Source organism: Mus musculus, chromosome X (assembly GCF_000001635.26).
Source record: "Mus musculus strain C57BL/6J chromosome X, GRCm38.p6 C57BL/6J".
NCBI lineage: Eukaryota > Metazoa > Chordata > Mammalia > Rodentia > Muridae > Mus > Mus musculus.
The window spans coordinates 142,117,315-142,137,776 of record NC_000086.7 but is presented as its reverse complement, the minus strand read 5'-3'; the positions used below and the strand labels follow the sequence as shown (position 1 = coordinate 142,137,776).

Genomic DNA, 20,462 nt, shown 5'->3' with positions numbered 1-20,462 from the left:
ATTCTAATTAACAAAACCAGAAATGAAAAGGGAGACATAACAACAGATCCTGAAGAAATCCAAAACACCATCAGATCCTTCTACAAAAGTCTATACTCAACAAAACTGGAAAACCTGGATGAAATGGACAAGTTTCTAGACAGATACCAGTTACCAAAGTTAAATCAGGATCAGGTTAATGATCTAAACAGTCCTATATCCCCTAAAGAAATAGATGCAGTCATTAATAGTCTCCCAACCAAAAAAGCCCAGGACCAGATGGGTTTAGTGCATAGTTCTCAGATCTTCAAAGAAGATCTAATCCCAGTTCTTCATAAACTATTACACAAAATAGAAGCAGAAGGTATTCTACCCAACTCATTCTATGAAGCCACAATTACTCTGATACCTAAACCACAGAAAGACCCAACAACTATAGAGAACTTCAGACCAATTTCCCTTATGAATATCTATGCAAAAATCCTGATTAAAGTTCTCGCTAAACGAATCCAAGAACACATCAAAACAATCATCCATCCTGACCAAGTAGGATTCATTCCAGGGATGCAGGGATGGTTCAATATACGGAAATCCATCAACGTAATCCAGTATATAAATAAACTCAAAGACAAAAACCAAAAGATTATCTTGTTAGATGTGGAGAAAGCAGTTGACAAAATCCAACATCCATTCATGATAAAAGTCTTGGAAAGATCAGGAATTCAAGGCCCATACCTAAACATGATAAAAGCAATCTACAGTAAACCAGTAGCCAACATCAAAGTAAATGGAGAGAAGCTGGAAGCAATCCCACTAAAATCAGGAACTAGACAAGTCTGCCCACTTTCTCCCCACCTATTCAACATTGTATTTGAAGTCCTAGCCAGAGCAATTCGACAACAAAAGGAGATAAAGGGGATAAAAATTGGAAAGGAAGAAGTCAAAATATCACTCTTTGCAGATGATATGATAGCATATGTAAGTGATCCAAAAAATTGCACCAGAGAACTCCTAAACCTGATAAACAGCTTCAATGAAGTAGCTGTATATAAAATTAATTCAAACAAGTAAATTGCCTTTTTGTACACAAAGGATAAACAGGCTGAGAAAGAAATTAGGAAACAACACCCTTCTCAATAGTCACAAATAATATAAAATATCTTGGCGTTATTCTAACTAAGGAAGTGAAAGATCTATATGATAAGAACTTCAAGTCTCTGAAGAAAGAAATTAAAGAAGATCTCAGAAGATGGAAAGATCTCCCATGCTCATGGATTGGCAGGATCAATATAGTAAAAAATGGCTATCTTGCCAAAAGCAATCTACACATTCAATGCAATCCCCATCAAAATTCCAACTCAATTCTTCAACGAGTTGGAAAGAACAATCTGCAAATTCATCTGGAATAACAAAAAACCTAGGATAGCAAAACTCTTCTCAAGGATAAAATTACCTCTGGTGGAAACACCATGCCTGACCTAAAGCTGTACTACAGAGCAGTTGTGATAAAAACTGCATGTTACTGGTATAGCGACAGACAAGTAGACCAATGGAATAGAGTTGAAGACCCAGAAATGAACCCAAACACCTATGGTCACTTGATCTTTGACAAGGGAGCTAAAACCATCCAGTGGAAAAAAGACAGCATTTTCAACATATTGTGCTGGTACAACTGGTGGTTATCATGTAGAAGAATGTGAATTTTTGCATTCCCATCTCCTTGTACTAAGGTCAAATCTAAGTGGATTAAGGAACTCCACATAAAACCAGAGACACTGAAACTTATAGAAGAGAAATTGGGGAAAAGTCTCGAAGATGTGGGCACTGGGGAAAAATTCCTGAATAGAACAGCAATGGCTTGTGCTATAAGATCGAGAATTGACAAATCGGACCTCATAAAATTGCAAAGCTTCTGTAAGGCAAAAGACACCTTCAATAAGACAAAAAGACCACCCACAGGTTTGGAAAGGATCTTTAACTATCCTAAATCAGATAGGGAACTAATATCATATATATATATATAACTCAAGAATGTGGACTCCAGAAAATCAAATAACCCCATTAAAAATGGGATACAGAGCTAAACAAATAATTCTCACCTGAGGAATCCTGAATGGCTGAGAAGCACCTGAAAAAATGTTCATCATCCTTAATCATCAGGGAAATGCAAATCAAAACAACCCTGAGATTCTACCTCACACCAGTCAGAATGGCTAAGATCAAAAATTCAGGTGACAGCCAATGCTGGCAAGGATGTGGAGAAAGAGGAACACTCCTCCATTATTGGTGGTATTGCAAGCTTGTACAACCACTCTGGAAATCAGTCTGGTGGTTCCTCAGAAAATTGGACATAGTAATAATACTGGAGGATCCCGCAATACCTCTCCTGGGTATATATCTAGAAGATGTTCCAACTGGTAAGAAGGATACATGCTCCACTATGTTCATAGCAGCCTTATTTATAATAGCCAGAAGCTGGAAAGGACCCAGATGCCCCTCAATAGAGGAATGGATTCAGAAAATGTGGTACATTTACACAGTGGGGTACTACTCAGCTATTAAAAAGAATGAATTTATGAAATTTCTAGGCAAATGGATGGACCTGGAGGGCATCATCCTGAGTGAGGTAACCCAATTACAAAAGAACTCACAGATATATACTCACGGATATTGTGGATATTAGCCCAGAAATTTAGAATACCCAAGATATAAGATACAATTTGTGAAACACATGAAACTCAAGAAGAATGACGACCAAAAAGTGAACACTTTGCCCCTTCTTAGAATTGGGAACAAAACACCCATGGAACTAATTACAGAGACAAAGTAGGTAGCTGAGACAAAAGAATGGACCATGTAGAGAGTGCCATATCTGGGGATCCATCCCATAATCAGCCTCCAAAAGCTGACACCATTGCATACAGTAGCAAGATTTTGCTGATAGTACCCTGATAAAGCTGTCTCTTGTGAGACTATACCAGGGCCTAGCAAACACAGAAGTGGATGCTCACAGTCAAAAAAATTATGTCCCGGCTCTCACTTTTACCAATTGATTCTTGTTGGTATTCAGCTGGTAGGGACCTGCAACCAGGCATTGATATATTTTTAAGTCCATTGATGTGCTTTCGAAATGTTCACCCAGGTGTGATAATTGCTAGACAGAGATGTCTCTAAGGCCACATCTGGCATGGCTCTGCTATGATTCTCTGACTCAGTGGACAAATTTATGTGTTGAATCATAGTGTGCTTTATTTCGTTGGATTGCAAGGTTACAGTATAGAATTGAAAAAGGTTAAAAAAAGAAAAAAACTTGTTACTGATCTTGAAGATCTTGTCAGATACTTCCGTGTTTTCGAAGTTGAAAAGGGAGCTGGTTATATTGCTTTTCATGACTGGTTGCTGTTCAGTCAATTCATGAGTCAGAATCTTTAAAAAAACATTTTATTTATTTATTTATTTTAATGTGTGTGGGGTGTTTTACCTGCATGTATATCTGCACCACCAATGTTCATGGCCTTAGAGTATAGAAGTGAATGTTGGATTCACTGGTGCTGGAGTTACAAATAGTTGTGAGCTGACATGTGGATGCTGGGATATGAATCTGGCCCTCTGGAAGGGTAGTTAGTGCTCTTAACCTCCGAGCTAACTCTCTAGGCCCAGAACGGTGTTAATAACAATAATACCACATAGTGAAGTCAATATTAGGCTGAAGTAAGGTGTAAAGGAAGAAAGACAAATCTATAAAACTACCTGGCTTGGGTTCAAGAGGTTTCTAAGATGGAGTATAAGTCGATTCAATCAGAAGAGGAAGGAGGAGCAGGAGGAGGAAAAGGAGAAGGAGGAGGAGGAGGAGAAAGAGGAGTAGGAAGAGAAGGAGGAGGAGGAAGAGAAGAAGGAGGAGGAAGAGAAGGAGGAGAAGGAAGAGAAGGAGGAGGGAGGAGGAGGAGGAAGAAGAAGAAGAAGAAGAAGAAGAAGAAGAAGAAGAAGAAGAAGAAGAAGAAGAAGAAGAAGTCATGCAGCAGCTTTCTCAAATGGTCCTCTATTAGAAGTTGTTTGAGAAAAAGCTAGAAAAAGTACCCAAGGAGCTGAAGGGGTCTGCAACCCTATAGGTGGAACAACAATATGAACTAACCAGTACCCTGGAGCTCTTGTCTCTAGCTGCATATGTACCAGAAGATGGCCTAGTAGGCCATCATTGGGAAGAGAGGCCCCTTGGTCTTGCAAACTTTATATGCCCCAGTACAGGGGAACGCCAGGGCCAAGATGTGGGAGTGGGTGGGTAGGGGAGTGGAGGGAAGGGTATGGGGGACTTTTGGGATAGCATTGGAAATGTAAATGAAAAAATATCTAATAAAAAAGAAGATAAAAAGTTGTTTGAAGTGTCACCATCAGTAGATTCGGTTTCCCATAAGACTTGATACTATAGACAAGCATGGTGATACATACTTGTAATCCCACCACTTGTGAGACTAGGTCAGGAGGATTATTACAAGGACAGGCCGAAATACATGATCATTACTAAACAAGTTAGAGCTGCATAATGATACCCTCTTCCGGGGAGATGGCTCAGTTAGTAAATTGCTTCCCACAAAAGCACCAAGACATTTGTTTAATTCTCCAGAACCATTAAAAATCCAAGTATAACAGTGTGTATTTATAATCCCAGCACTAAGGAGGTGGAGTCAGGTAGCTATCTCTGGGGCTTTCCTGGCCAGCCAGTTGAGTCTGTAAACTCTAGATTCAGTGAGGGTCCCTGTCACAAAACGTAAGGCAGAGAACAATTGGCAAAGAGATACAACTTCAACTTCTGGCATCTATGTGCACACAAACTTCCATTACATGAAAGCACACACACACACACACACACACACACACACACACACACACACACACACACAGGCACACACTTAAAGCCAAAGAAAGAAAGAATCCCAACCAACCAATCAAATGAGAGAGAGAATTATTCCTGGGAGTTCTGGAATTTCCAGATAATACACGTGTAGATGCTAAATAGCCAAAGAAGGACTTTTCTTGGTGGTTCCACACATTGTACCACACTGACACATATTTATACTCTAATTCTTGTACAGATCTGTAGCCTCCTACAGATACTCTTTGAATATAGACAGGAGAGCCAGGTGAGCTGACCAACGGGAAGAAAGCAGCAACAGTGATGCTCTGCCCTGATAACCGTAGTCTGGTTGACTGGAGAGATGAGATAGGGAGTGATGTGACCCTCAATTCAATCCATCATCTGCTTCATTTTTTGACACCTTTCAACTCTCAGCCTCCCCCTCTGTGCTCCTCCTCGGCTCTCCTTTCTCTATGCACCCGTTTATCCTTCTCAGAGCTTTTCCTTTTTCCTCCTTCCTATGACACTTACCTCTTTCCCTCCCACCAGCCACTGTCTCTCATCACAGCGGTATAGATCAGTAAAGTTAAAGAGCCTTGATAAACTACCTGGTAAATTTTATTCCAAAGTCAGGGAAGCTGAAGACAAGGCCGATTAAATGGATATGCTAAGACTACCATTGAGCTTGAAGCAGAATCATGCCTAAGAACTTGCTCTCATGTTTAAGTTAATTCACAAAGGCCTTACTGAAAGGCAGATAGACTTTAAATTACTTCAGAAAACTTCCCCAAATAGAAGTTGATGTTTCTTTCTCTTAGTTAAAAAGTAAATGATAAGTGAAATATTTTATCATTCTGTTTTAAGAGACAACGAAAGCTATTTAGCCTGCGCGTGGTGAAGATAAACCCTGCCCATTTCCTCCTTTCCCCTCATTTTTCATGAATGAAGATGCGCACGGACTCAGTAAAAATTTCCTCATGGAGTGTGTGTGAGAACTAAAATGTGAACAATCAAATCCTCCCAACACAGGAAGCCTGATAGAGATAAGAGGAATGGAGTGGGCTTGGAAAGATATTGGTGTAATTTTAGCTCTTAGGTTCTTTATAAATGTATCAAAGTGGGTTAGGTGTGCATAGGACCCCTTTCCAGCTCACAAACTTAGTAATTTGACAGGAAAAGCTATTGTTAGCTACTATGGCATGAGTAAACCAAATAGAAGGCCAACTTATGTCTCTGATTAAACTCCATTAAGAAGGTATCATGTATATCATATATATGTATATGTATATGTATATGTATATGTATATGTATATGTATATGTATATGTATATGTGTATATATATGGCAGTCAGAGCTACTAATAACTGATGTCCAGATGGTACACCATAAGGCAGTCAGAGTTGCTAGTAACTGATGTTCAGATTGTACACCGTATGAGGACATCACATTTATAAGGGCTCTATTCACAGTGACAGTATGTGCTAACTTAAGTGTGAGTTGTACAGAAGGAGATGCAAGCATTCTGCTTTCCCAGACTAGTTCTAATGGGTGTGTGTGGGAGTGGGGTGGGGGTGGGGGTCTCAATCCTCACATTTATGTCTATAGCATCTCTACCACAATGACCTATTACTCAGTTATTATTCATTACTCAGTTATTATTTTGACTATACTTCAGAAATTCCTTAAGAATGTGTTTTTCTTGTATTTAGTATTCATGGATCTCAGGGTGTAGTTTCTTCCCTTCCACCCTGATAACTTCACTATAACCCTCCTAAAGAGGATTCCCGTGGCAGGGAGAGCTTGGTGATGCGCAGAGTGCATTCCCTTGTGACCAGGTAGTTGGGTGTTTAAATGTGAGCATGGGACATGCATGCTTGCAAAAAGCACATGCACTTAGGCTGCCACCCAAAAACAGAGTGCACAATTATATACTCAAAAAATTACAACAGTCTTTTTTCACCCGAGGGAAAACATCATTATCTAATTAGCACTAAGGTGCCATAGCAGCTGGTAGTTGCTAAGGGCCAAGTGACAGTTGCCAAAAAGCTGAGAAAGCTTTGTTTTCTTTCACCCGTCAGTGTGTATTATACATTATCTCATTTTGTAGAATTCCAGTTAGATGTTTGTTCTATCAGCTTAAGGCTTAAACTTTGATGGCTGTAAAGGATAAAGTCCTTTGAAAAATAAAACTGTTAAGCTCGTGGCAGGTCCTCTTGACTTCTATGAATGAGTTTTAGATCTCTGCCTGGGAGCAGATTTTGATAAGAGAAGCTTAGTGTGAGGTAAATGGAGCCGCTGTGAATGAAGGGAGCATCTCAGAGATAAGGCGAAGGGAAAAGGCTGGATAGTAGGCTGCAAGCTTGAAAATACAAGGAGGACTCGAGAACATTCACACGGCAGGTCCTATTCCTACACCTTCCAATTACTTAGGTCTTCTGTGGAACTCAATTATTGGTGCCTCTAAACAGTTCCCAGCTGACCCTGATACCAGCTTTTCCAGGGTCACACTTTGACCATTCTGGTGCAGCCAACCACCAATACGGTACCTTGCTGGGCTTCATTGGCAAGGAGTTTGCCTCTCATAGATTTGTCCAGCTCTGCAAGGTCTCCTAGAGTCATTTTCCAGTTGAGAGGCTTTGAACTTCTTGTCTGGGAGAGGCTTTGTAACAGAGTACTGGGGAGTTACTGAGACACCTGCATCTACCATTAGCCTTTGCTTCTGGCAGCTTTCTGGATAAGCTGCTAGAGTTGGGTATATTCCTTAATAAGAGGGTGGTTACACACTCCTATTTTCCAATTTGATTGCACGGGGCTCTCTGCTCTATTATCTCTACTTTATTGTCTCTACTTGGTGACAAGTAGGTGCAGCCTGAAATGAAATCTCTAGGCTATAGGTAATAGACGTGCAGGCACTTTGAAGACCAGGGAGCATGATGTAAGACATTATCATTATCACAGGGAAAAGGGAATCTCTATTTATATTGCTTTAAATTTTTTTTGGTTGGACAGAACTAAGTAGGGCTTGATGACTGATGACTCCTTGAGGCTATGCATGTGGCAGAAAATTATCATGTACCCGTGGTGAAGTGAAGAAAGACAATACAATAATTGAGTTTGAATTGACAGTGACCATAGAAATTGTAGTTTTGTGTTTCAAAAGTTAAGAATCAATGCTAATTACTTAGATTTGATCTTTACACATGTATCAAATTATCACACTGTACCTACAAACATTTAAACTCAAAAAGATAAAATGATTATGAATGGAAAAAAGTTGGGAATAGACTTTCTAAAAGATGTAGATGACCTCTTACTATGGTGGTACATGTATAAATCAAAACAAAAAAATATTTAATCTACATTTAAATGAGTCAGTTCAAAATGAACATATGAGAGAGGCCCCACCTCCACCTCATGGTCTGTCACAGCAAAGCAAAATGAATCAAGGTAAATGCTGCAAGCATTTGTGGCGCTCCATCTCCTGCCTTGCATCTCCCACTACAGGCGCCTCAAGGCAGTGGAAATTGCAATCACAGACTATCGCCATTAATCGAAGCAAGCCCTGTGCTACATCACTTAGCTATGAATAACTGAAATGACCTGACACTTTCTGCAGGTAGTTAAGGAAGACATTTCGGAGTGGTAGCCATGCATTTCCTGGGATCTGCATTCCTGTGGGTTGTTTCTCTGCCTGCAGTGCTTTGACACTTTTAACTTTAACTTCTTCGTGTGAGTTCATTTTAACCCAGAATACAGTTTCCATGAGGTAGCGGGTGGGGAAGGAGAAAAAAACATCTGCTCGTATTGTTATTACTCTTAGCCTTTGATGTGGGAGAGACATTGCTCTGGCTGCTGACAACTGCATCTCATCAGCTTTCTTTCCCTTTTTTTTCCAGGGTGACTGGGTATGGCTGAAAAAGTTCCCTCCTGGAGATTTTGGAGACATTAAGTCTATCAAATCGAGTGCAAGTGATGTGTTTGAAATGGTATGAGAAACCCTCATTTATATACATTCCTATTTGAATACATTCTTTCTTCCAAGTACTGCCAGTAGGTACGAGGCAGTCTTAGAAACCCAGTGCAACTGCAGAGTTGTTATTACAAAATTGGTACAATCCTGGGACACAGTGGCAAAGTCATGAAAATGAAAGACACTGAATCTGAATCAAAGAAGGCACTTCATTAACTTGAGCCCTGATCCTTCATGCCCCTGTTTGTGAAATGTCTCTTTACTACCCTCCCTTCTATGTTGGGGAAAGAGTTAAGAGGCAATACATACAACACTTCTTGACTATTCCTGGCTCATAACTTCTTTATAAAATGATGCCCATTAAGATAATTATCAACTAAGCATACCATAATCATCCACGTGCCCATTTTTCAGACCTTGAAGACTCACCTGCTAATTATTGTTTGGAATATGATTACTTTTCTAACTCCACTAGTTATGTTCAAAGTGTCCTTGGATGGTTTACTTAAAGAATCAGCCTATAAATAAGTCAGGCATTATCTCCTTTAAGCCATTTAAATTCTTGTCTCCTCCTTGAACTTGGATAGGAGTCCATAAAAGATTTGTGGATATTGTCTTTGCTTCTTTCGAACACTAGTAATAGTAAATTTCTCCACATTTGCAAAGCAGGCAAATCATTCCAGCAAATCTGAATGAGGACCAGCTGCATGCAGACCACAGTGCAACTGAGAACAGAAAGGAAACAAGGGGTATGACCTGTGGGGAACAAGGTGTGCCCTAAGGGTTCAGATGAAATATCATGATATAGTATTTCCCTGACACAGGATTTTGGTGCCCGGAGCTGAAGGGAAAATAATTGGAGATAAATCCAAGAGGACTAAAGGCAGCTGAAACAGCCCATTTCGCAGTGATTTTTATAACCTGAGAAGCTAACCCCCCTCCAAAAGAACTATATTCAAAATAAAAAAGACAAAATGACTCAAAACTGGGGGGAAGCTGAGAAAATAGAAGTGTGTACATAAACAGATAAGCCAAAGTAGGGGCTGTGCATTACATCTTTTTCCCAGTGTGTGTGTGTGTGTGTGTGTGTGTGTGTGTGTGTGTGTTGACTTTTAATTTTGGCATTTATTCAGTTTTATGTAAGAACCCTCAAGAATATTTCAGGGGACTTTTATGTACTCTGCTCAGATTTGGCAATTGCTTACAGTTTGCTCAGTTGTTCACTTGGCCTACAACGATAGAATACCATTATAATGCAATTTTTCTGATGTTGGTTTATACCATACGTTCCCACACCGTAGTTGGCTGAATGTCTCTTTTCGTTCTGTAAATATGACAGCTTCTCAGACTTATCTTTTTTTTTTTACCTTAATATTTTTTAAGAATTCTGGTCAATTATTGGTAGATCAAATCCCCACCTGGGTTTGCCTAATATTTTTATCGTTTGGTTTATGCATCTTTAGTCAGATAACTTAGGGATTGATGTGTTTTTTTCACACTTTATCCAAAGGCACCCAATGTTGGCCATCCTATTGCTGATGGTGTTAACTTTGAGGACTTTGCTCGCTACATTGTTTCCTCAGCACTGAGTTACTTTTTCTCACAGTAACTAACACAATTTTTTTTTTAAACACAGTTTGAATCTAGAACAGGATCTCACTCTGTAACAAAGGTTGGCCTGTAACTCACTTTGTAGTACATGTTAGCCCTCAAATCATAACGATCATTCTGCTTTAGCCTTCTAAGAGCTGAGACTAAGGATATGAGACACCAGGATTGGGTCATTTTGATTTTTTTATAGCCCAGTGTTATTCACCATTTTACTTGTCAGTTGATAATTTTATAATACTGAAATTTTCTTGACATTCATTATAAGAAAGATCCTTCCCTTCTCTCCTATTATTTACATTATTTAAATTTTCAATCATCATGCTTGGGACACCAACCGAAATTGTTCACAGTTGGATCATCTAGCTATCTGCTATTTCATCTATTTCTCTGATTTATTTGTTTTGTTTTTTCCTGCCTTTGGACTAAAATTATGTGGAGGGACTTCGGTTTGCTTCTTATATTTGCATCTTAGGTATATTCTACTGGATTTTAAAATTAATTGTTCTAGAAAGTCTTGAACACATTTTTAATTGGTCACAATATACTTACAGTTAATAGTATAGCACTTTTCCTAAAATATGGGAAATTTGTGAGCTCATTGCTCTTTTTACCTCGTCTACACTCTTTGCTTTACTGTTTGAATGTATATTAACTTCCTGTATATCATGAACCATATAATACAGTGTCAATTTTTACTCTAAATGCTCATTTGAGGGAAATTATTTCAATTAGATAAAATACATTCTTTTATATTTATCAACACACTTACTATTTGTAATAATTTCTGTATTTCCTAATACTTGATATATTCCTAACACTGTTAGAAAGATGTGGGAACAAAAAGTGGTATAAAAATTTAAAAATCAGGTGTGAGAAGATGACTTGGCAGATCACAGTAATGGCTTTTCTTCAAGAGGACCCTAGTTAAGTTCCTACCCCTATATTGGGTGGTTGACAATCCTCTAACTCCAGTTCTGGGAGAATCTGCCACTTTATCATGGCTTTTATGTGAACACACATATGAGTCAAACATTCTATTTTTTTATTATGTATTTTCCTCAATTTATTTCCAATGCTAGCCCAAAAGTCCCCCATACCCTTCCCCCCCACTCCCCTACCCACCCACTCCCACTTCTTAGCCCTAGCTTTCTCCTGTACTGAGACATATAAAGTTTGCATGACCAATGGGCCTCTCTTTCCAATGATGGCCAACTAGGCCCTCTTCTGATACATATGCAGCTAGAGACACGAGCTCCAGGGGTACTGGTTAGTTCATATTGTTGTTCCACCTATAGGGTTGCAGAGCCCTTTAGCTCCTTGGGCACTTTCTCTAGCTCCTCCATTGGGGGCTCTGGGATCTATCTAATAGCTGACTGTGAGCATCCACTTCTGTGTATGCTAGTACCTGGCATAGCCTCACAAGAGACAGCTATATCTGGGTCCTTTGAGTAAAATCTTGCTAGTGTATGCAGTGGTGTCAGAGTTTAGAGGCTGATTATGGGATGGATCCCCAGGTATGGCAGTCTCTAGATGGTTCATCCTTTCATCTCAGCTCCAAACTTTGTCTCTGTAACTCCTTCCATGGGTGTTTTGTTCCCAATTCTAAGAAGGGGCAAAGTGTCCACACTTTGGTCTTCGTTCTTCTTGAGTTTCATGTGTTTTGCAAATTGTATCTTGTATCTTGGGTATTCTAAGTTTCTGGACTAATATCCAATTATCAGTGAGTACATATCATGTGAGTTCTTTTGTGATTGGGTTACCTCACTCAGGATGATGCCCTCCAGGTCCATCCATTTGCCTAGGAATTTCATAAATTGATTCTTTTTAATAGCTGAGTAGCACTCCATTGTGTAAATGTACCACATTTTTTGTATCCATTCCTCTGTTGAGGGACGTCTGGGTTCTTTCAAGCTTCTGGCTATTATAAATAAGGCTGCTATGAACATAGTGGAGCATGTGTCCTTCTTACCAGTTGGGACATCTTCTGGATATATGCCCAGGAGAGGTATTGCAGGATCCTCCCTTATTACTATGTCCAATTGTCTGAGGAACCACCAGACTGATTTCCAGAGTGGTTGTACAAGCTTGCAATCCCACCAGCAATGGAGGAGTGTTCCTCTTTCTCCACATCCTTGCCAGCATCTGCTGTCACCTGAATTTTTGATCTTAGCCATTCTGACTGGTGTGAGGTGGAATCTCAGGGTTGTTTTGATTTGCATTTCCCTGATGATTAAGGATGTTGAACATTTTTTCAGGTGCTTCTCAGCCATTCGGTATTCCTCAGGTGAGAATTCTTTCTTTAGCTCCGTACCCTTTTTTTAAATGGGGTTATTTGATTTTCTGGAGTCCACCTTCTTGAGTTCTTTATATATATTGGATATTAGTCCCCTATCTGATTTAGGATAGGTAAAGATCCTTTCCCAATCTGTTGGTGGCCTTTTTGTCTTATTGATAGTGTCCTTTGCCTTACAGAAGCTTTGCAATTTTATGAGGTCCCATTTGTTGATTCTCGATCTTACAGCACAAGCCATTGCTTTTCTATTCAGGAATTTTTCTCCACTTTTTCCTCAATAAGTTTCACTATCTCTGGTTTTATGTGGAGCTCCTTGATCCACTTAGATATGACCTTAGTACAAGGAGATAGGAATGGATCAATTCACATTCTTCTGCATGATAACCTCCAGTTGTGCCAGCACCATTTGTTGAAAATGCTGTCTTTTTTCCACTGGATGGTTTTAGCTCCCTTGTCAAAGATCAAGTGACCATAGGTGTGTGGGTTCATTTCTGGGTCTTTGATTCTATTCCATTGGTCTACTTCTCTGTTGCTATACCAGTAACATGCAGTTTTTATCACAATTGCTCTGTAGTACAGCTTTAGGTCAGGCCTGGTGATTCCACCAGAGGTTCTTTTATCATTGAGAAGAGTTTTTGCTATCTTAGGTTTTTTTTTTTTTTTTGTTATTCTAGATGAATTTGCAGATTGCCCTTTCTAATTCCTTGAAGAATTGAGTTGGAATTTTGATGGGGATTGCATTGAATCTGTAGATTGCTTTTGGCAAAATAGCCATTTTACTATATTGATCCTGCCAATCCATGAGCATGGGAGATCTTTCCATCTTCTGAGATCTTCTTTAATTTCTTTCTTCAGTGACTTGAAGTTCTTATCATACAGATCTTTCACTCCCTGAGTTAGAGTCACTTTAAGGTATTTCATATTATTTGTGACTATTGTGAAAGGTGTTGTTTCCCTAAATTCTTTCACAGCCTGTTTATCCTTTGTGTAGAGAAAGGCCATTGACTTGAGTTAATTTTATATCCAGCTACTTCACTGAAGCTGTTTATCATGTTTAGGAGTTCTCTGGTGGAATTTTTAGGGTCACTTATATATACTATCATATCATCTGGAAAAAGTGATATTTTGACTTCTTCCTTTCCAATTTGTATCCCCTTGATCTCCTTTTGTTGTCGAATTGCTCTGGCTAGGACTTCAAATACTATGTTGAATAGGTATGGAGAAAGTGGGCAGCCTTGTCTAGTCCCTGATTTTAGTGGGATTGCTTCCAGCTTCTCTCCATTTACTTTGATGTTGGCTGCTGGTTTGCTGTAGATTGCTTTTATCATGTTTAGGTATGTGCCTTGAATTCCTGATCTTTCCAAGTCTTTTATCATGAATGGGTGTTGGACTTTGTCAAATGCTTTCTCCACATCTAACGAGATGATCATGTGGTTTTTGCCTTCAAGTTTGTTTATATAGTGGATTACATTGATGGATTTCCATATATTAAACCATCCCTACATCCCTGGAATGAAACCTACTTGGTCAGGATGGATGATTGTTTTGATGTGTTCTTGGATTAGGTTAGAGAGAATTTTTCATCGATATTCATAAGGGAAATTGGTATGAAGTTCTCTATCATTGTTGGGTCTTTCTATGGTTTAGATATCAGAGTAATTGTGGCTTCATAGAATGAATTGGGTAGAGTACTTTCTGCTTCTATTTTGTGGAATAGTTTGTGAAGAACTGGAATTAGGTCTTCTTTGAAGGTCTTATAGAACTCTGCACTAAACACATCTGGTCCTGGATTTTTTTGGTTGGGAGACTATTAATGACTGCTTCTATTTCTTTAGGGGATATAGAACTGTTTAGATCATTAACCTGATCCTGATTTAACTTTGGTAACTGTTATCTGTCTAGAAACTTGCCCATTTCATCCAGGTTTTCCAGTTTTGTTGAGTATAGCCTTTTGTAGAAGGATCTGATGGTGTTTTGGATTTCTTCAGGATCTGTTGTTATGTCTCCCTTTTCATTCCTGATTTTGTTAATTAGGATGCTGTCCCTGTGCCCTCTAGTGAGTCTGGCTAAGGGTTTATCTATCTTGTTGATTTTCTCAAAGAACCAGCTCCTCCTTTGGTTAATTCTTTGAATAGTTCTTCTTGTTTTCACTTGGTTGATTTCGCCCCTGGGTTTGATTATTTCCTGCTGTCTATTCCTCTTGGGTGAATTTGCTTCCTTTTGTTCTAGAGCTTTTAGGTGTGTTGTTAAGCTGCTAGTGTGTGCTCTCTCTAGTTTCTTTTTGGAGGCACTCAGAGCTATGAGTTTCCCTCTTAGAAATGCTTTCATTGTGCCCCATAAGTTTGGGAATGTTGTGGCTTCATTTTCATTAAATTCTAAAAAGTCTTTAATTTCTTTCTTTATTCCTTCCTTGACCAAGCTATCATTGAGTAGAGTGTTCAGTTTCCACGTGAATATTGGCTTTCTATTATTTATGTTGTTATTGAAGATCAGCCTTGGTCCATGGTGATCTGATAGGATGCATGGGGTAATTTCAATATTTTTGTATCTGTTGAGTCCTGTTTTGTGACCAATTATGTGGTCAATTTTGGAGAAGGTACCATGAGGTGCTGAGAAGAAGGTATATCCTTTTGTTTTAGGATAAAATGTTCTGTAGATAGCTGTTAAGTCCATTTGTTTCATAACTTCTGTTAGTTTCACTGTGTCCCTGTTTAGTTTCTGTTTCCAGGATCTGTCCATTGATGAAAGTGGTGTGTTGAAGTCTCCCACTATTATTGTGTGAGGTTCAACGTGTGCTTTGAGCTTTACTAAAGTTTCTTTAATGAATGTGGCTGCCCTTGCATTTGGAGCATAGATATTTAGAATTGAGAGTTCCTCTTGGAAGATTTTACCTTTGATGAGTATGAAGTGCCCCTCCTTGTCTTTTTTGATAACTTTGGGTTGGAAGTCGATTTTATTCTATATTAGAATGGCTACTCCGGCTTGTTTCTTCAGACCATTTGCTTGGAAAATTGTTTTCCAGCCTTTCATTCTGAGGTAGTGTCTGTCTTTTCCCCTGAGATGGCTATCCTGTAAGCAGCAAAATGTTGGGTCCTGTTTGTGTAGCCAGTCTGTTAGTCTATGTCTTTTTATTGGGGAATTGAGTCCACTGATATTAAGAGATATTAAGGAAAAGTAATTGTTGCTTCCTATTATTTTTGTTGTTAGAATTCGCATTCTGTTCTTGAGTCAAACATTCTTACAGACACACACACACACATCCACACACACACACACACACACACACACACACACAAATAAAAATTTATACCTTTTTAAAAGTTTAAAAAGTCCATTGGTTGCCAATATCACATCATAAAATTTCTAGTATAGGGGCTGGGGAGAAGGCTTAGAGGTTAAGAGCACATTGTGTTTTTCTGGAGAATCCAAGTTCAATTCCCACAACCACCTGAAACTGAAGCTCCATTGGACTGAATGTGTCTGAGGTGACCTGCATTCACATATACATGTGTGTACATGCATGCATGCATGCATGAGCACACACACACAAACATGCACATATACACAGTATTTAAAAAAAATAAAATAAAGGAGAAAATAGTCCTAAAAAATTCCATTGCCAGCACCTAATTAATATATTCTATATAACTATTCACTCCTGGGTGGTAGGCAGTAGATAGAGTAGTATAGTAATATGAGCAACACTTTATACAACTGCCAAAACAAAATGTGCTAGAAACAGATAGATGAGTGTAGTCAATTAGGCAATTGAGGTAGAAAAATCTTCCTGTTGCAATATGTATCAATGGATAATTTAATAATACCTAGTATGGGAAAAGGTGGGTTGGATTAACCCTGATGTTGCCATATTTCAGTATGCTTTTTAATTGGCCAAACAAGGATTTAATGTTATAAGGTTAGTATTTGACTCAGAAGCAGGAATTTCTGGTAGTTGAATGCTTAAAGTTTTTATTTCAGAGAGGTGAATATCAAATATCCTGATATAACACATTCAACCCTTGAAATTTTGATATTAAACAGCTAAGTAAGCATTGTGGTAGAGGTGAAATATATGTCTACCTAGTAAATATTCATGGGGTTCCAGACTTTCTCTCCATTTTATTCCTAATCTCTATAAGATATGCCTGCATGTAGGTATTTATAATTTCAAAACAGGACCTTCTCTTATGTTTGTGGTTGTAAAGTCTGGTCAGAGATGTACATCTGAAATATGGTGTTATTCTCCCAAATATTTAATGTCATTTGGTCATGGAGATTGAGTTCGGAAAAACATGTATGTGGTCATTCATTCAGCTATAACTACAGTTTTGTTTTTGAGACAAGTTTTCATTATGTAGCCTCAGCTAGCCTGGAAGTTCCTATGTAGCCAGAGTAGCCTTGAACTCATTGAGGTATGTCTGCCTTGCCTACTAAGTGCTGAGATTAAACATGTATGCCACCACACTGGGACCATTTACTGTTCTAAACACTGCAAAACTTTAATTCTCAAACAATAACAAAGGATGATTATTTGTGATTGGCAGGTGATCCTCCTTCAATGTGGCAGTTTAAGAATCCAGGCTATTATCATCTTATGACTCTGCTATGTCTTATAAATGTGTATATTTAACCACAGAATTGGAAAAATAATATGCAATGAAGTATAATTGCTTCTTAAAAGCCTTAACCTAGAAATGGGACATATCCCTTCTCTTCTATTCCATTGCTTAGACTTCAATCATACTGCTATGCTTAGCTTCAGTAAAGACAAGGGAATGTGAGTTAAGCTATTTTCCTAATCAGTTTTTATTATTTCTGGAACACAGTTCCAGAGACCAGTAGTTTTGGTTGTTTGGTTTATAAGAGAATGAAATCTTAGAAGAAGTGGCTGCTTAAGTTGTTATATGTAAGCTGAAATTTCATGTCTTCCTTAACTGGTTTAGGTTGAAGTGGACTAATAGTTGTGATGGGAGTCAGGCTTTTATGCTTAGTAGGCAAATGAGATAGCCAATAGTTCTCACTCCTATAAGCATTAACATAATTTTAGCTTAGACTATTTTGTTGAAGGTCTTACAGTATTATCCATACCAGTAAATGAATTGGCAGCTTCTCCATACTCCATATGATAATCTTTGAATTCTTTATTTTATTTCCCACATTATGACATGTGATTTGTAGCTCCAATATACATCTAAAATCTAACCTGTTTCTAGCACTTCAGTGTCGCTACCATTCTAAGCCTTTGAGCACATGAAAGTGTCATGCTCACATATACATAACTATATATGGTCAGAATGTTATATTTATTATATTCCAGGAATTGGTTTCAGGAACCCTTCAGATACCAAATTCCACATATACTCATTTTTTTTACATAAAATAGAAAAATACTTTGTATTCAACCTGTGTATATCCTACCATATATTTTACATTATGTCTTGTTTATTTTGGATGGCCATTACAATTTAAATTCTGTGTGCATAATTGTATTATTTTGGGAGTGACAAGAAAAAAAAACCTCTATAAATGTTCAGTATATGTGGTGGGTTAAATATGCTTGGCCCAGGAAGTGGCACTATTAGGAGATGGGGCCTTGTTTGAGGAAGTGTTACTATGGGAGTGGGCTTTGGGAGTCTTCTAGCAGCCTTCAGATGAAGATGCAGAACTCTCAGCTCCTCCTGCACCATGCCTGCCTGGATGCTTCCATGTTCCCACCTTGATGATAATAGATTGAACCTCTGAACCTGTAAGCCAGCTCCAAATAAATGTTGTCCTTTATAAGGGTTGCCTTGGTAATGATTGAAGTATTAATAGAGTATAGTTACTTAAATTTCATACCAGGGCTCTGCATGAAATTATGTGACACATATGATACTGAAATTATGATATTCAGTCCATGGCTTTTGGCTCCTGCCTATTTCTATAGCTTGATATTTTATATTCTCCCCATTGCACTGTAGTCTAGGAAGACTAAACCTGTTTACTTTCCTCAACTCAGAAGTATTCCTCTATCAGGTCCATTGGTCAGTTCTTTTATATTCTTCCATGTTGACTAGTTGTCAGTTCTTTGGAAAGTTTCCTTTGATACCCGCCTCCCTCACTGCCTGTCTAGATGAGATATTTAACCTCTGAGCTCACTCAGCATCTCAGTCTCATTTAAAACGCATTTCATAATGAAATATAAGTTTCAGATCACTTACCACTTTCCACTGAGTATAAAATCTTCTGAGACAAGTGGCTGCATTGTATTTATTTTTTCCTCATATATTTTATTTATGATTTCTTTTTACAGTTTGTATAAAAAAGAGTTGTTTTAATCATGACGTTTTGCATATCCTTATTCTTGTACCTTTTGTGTAGTACAATAAATGCTGAGCAGCAACTGAAACAAGACAGCTGCCATTGGTCTCTGTTTGTCTTCTTTCCAGATGAAGGACCTGCGGCATGAAAATGTCAACCCTCTATTGGGTTTCTTCTATGATTCGGGGATGTTTGCCATCGTGTCAGAATTTTGTTCTCGAAGGAGCCTAGAAGACATACTTACAAATGATGATGTGAAACTTGATTGGATGTTCAAATCATCACTACTGCTTGACCTCATCAAGGTTAATGGCAAACCTAGAGAAGTCCTGGATTTCCCTTGTAGATTTGAAACTTACAAAGATTTTGGCTGTTGTCTTTATTCTAATGTTTTTTGGTTTAGGAGTTTAAGATATTGAGGTTCTTTCTTTCCTGTGAGTTCTTGTGATCATTTCACCTCTTCTCCTTGTCTCCCAAGTTCTGAGTCCCCACTCTTTTGTCCCCATGTGTTTTAGAGTGTTGACATAGAAACTATCTGCTGTGTTCCCTCTCAACTTGGGGGCCAGATTTCCCTCTTGTGTTTAATCACATTACAGTTCTCTGCTTTGTGGAATTAGGGAACTAATCATATCTAGAATCTTTTGTACTATGTAAAACCAGGTGCCTGCTTTCATTTTCTAAAAGGTTTCACAGTCTAAAAGTAGATGATGAGACTTTGCATGTCTGTTTGGATGTGGAACTCTGCCCCTGGAAAAGGCAAATGTCCACTGATCATATAAGGTAGTGCCTCCACTGTATGTGCCATGGATGACTACAATGGGAATTTATGGAAAGGTCCATGGATGGGCTTCTGTAGAGCCAATGAACTCTATAAGATGACATAATGCTCCGTGTATGTGTATTTTAATGGAATTGGTCTGAATTATTGATTACTTGTTGAGCTATGTACACATTAATCACAGTCTTCAGTTTTGAATAGCGACTTAAACATTTTCAAGGAGGTATGGAAGGGGAAGATATTATCTCATTCTCACTTTGTAAGATGGCAACGATTAAATACCCAACACACACAGAGGCCCAGAGAGGCTTCCCGAGGCAGTCTTTATTTTGCACCATCTAGCACAGGCCTGTAATAAGTAAAAGTTAAGTACTAACTAACCTGGGAGAAATCCTGCCCATTATAGACTTGGCTTGCAATTAATGGAGACCATAGTGGTTCTGAGAGCACAAAATGGAAATTATGGGAATACAAAGGAGTATCAGGTTTCACAGCAGAAATAGCTCACTAAAAGGACACTTGCTATCAACAATTCTGAGATGACTTCACTAAAATACAGATGTGCAGAAGGCTCAAACACATCTAACGGAGAGTTCTTGTACATCACATCTAAATTCATGTAAATGCTCTTAAGCAACCCTAGAGAGCAGAAATATCTAGCTTTCTTCTTCATTTATAT

The 20,462-nt window shown here is 38.5% G+C and overlaps 1 protein-coding gene across 2 annotated transcripts in view; it reads left to right on the top strand.

The window, feature by feature from the left end:
* Gucy2f (guanylate cyclase 2f) overlaps nucleotides 1–20,462 on the top strand; it is a 117,991-nt gene that overhangs the window by 59,500 nt on the left and 38,029 nt on the right. For both annotated transcript variants that reach the window (XM_006528841.4, NM_001007576.2), the window contains 2 exons: nucleotides 8,728–8,817; nucleotides 19,134–19,310. In XM_006528841.4, coding sequence (XP_006528904.1) covers nucleotides 8,728–8,817; nucleotides 19,134–19,310 — 267 coding nt within the window. The remainder of the gene's footprint in view (nucleotides 1–8,727; nucleotides 8,818–19,133; nucleotides 19,311–20,462) is intronic.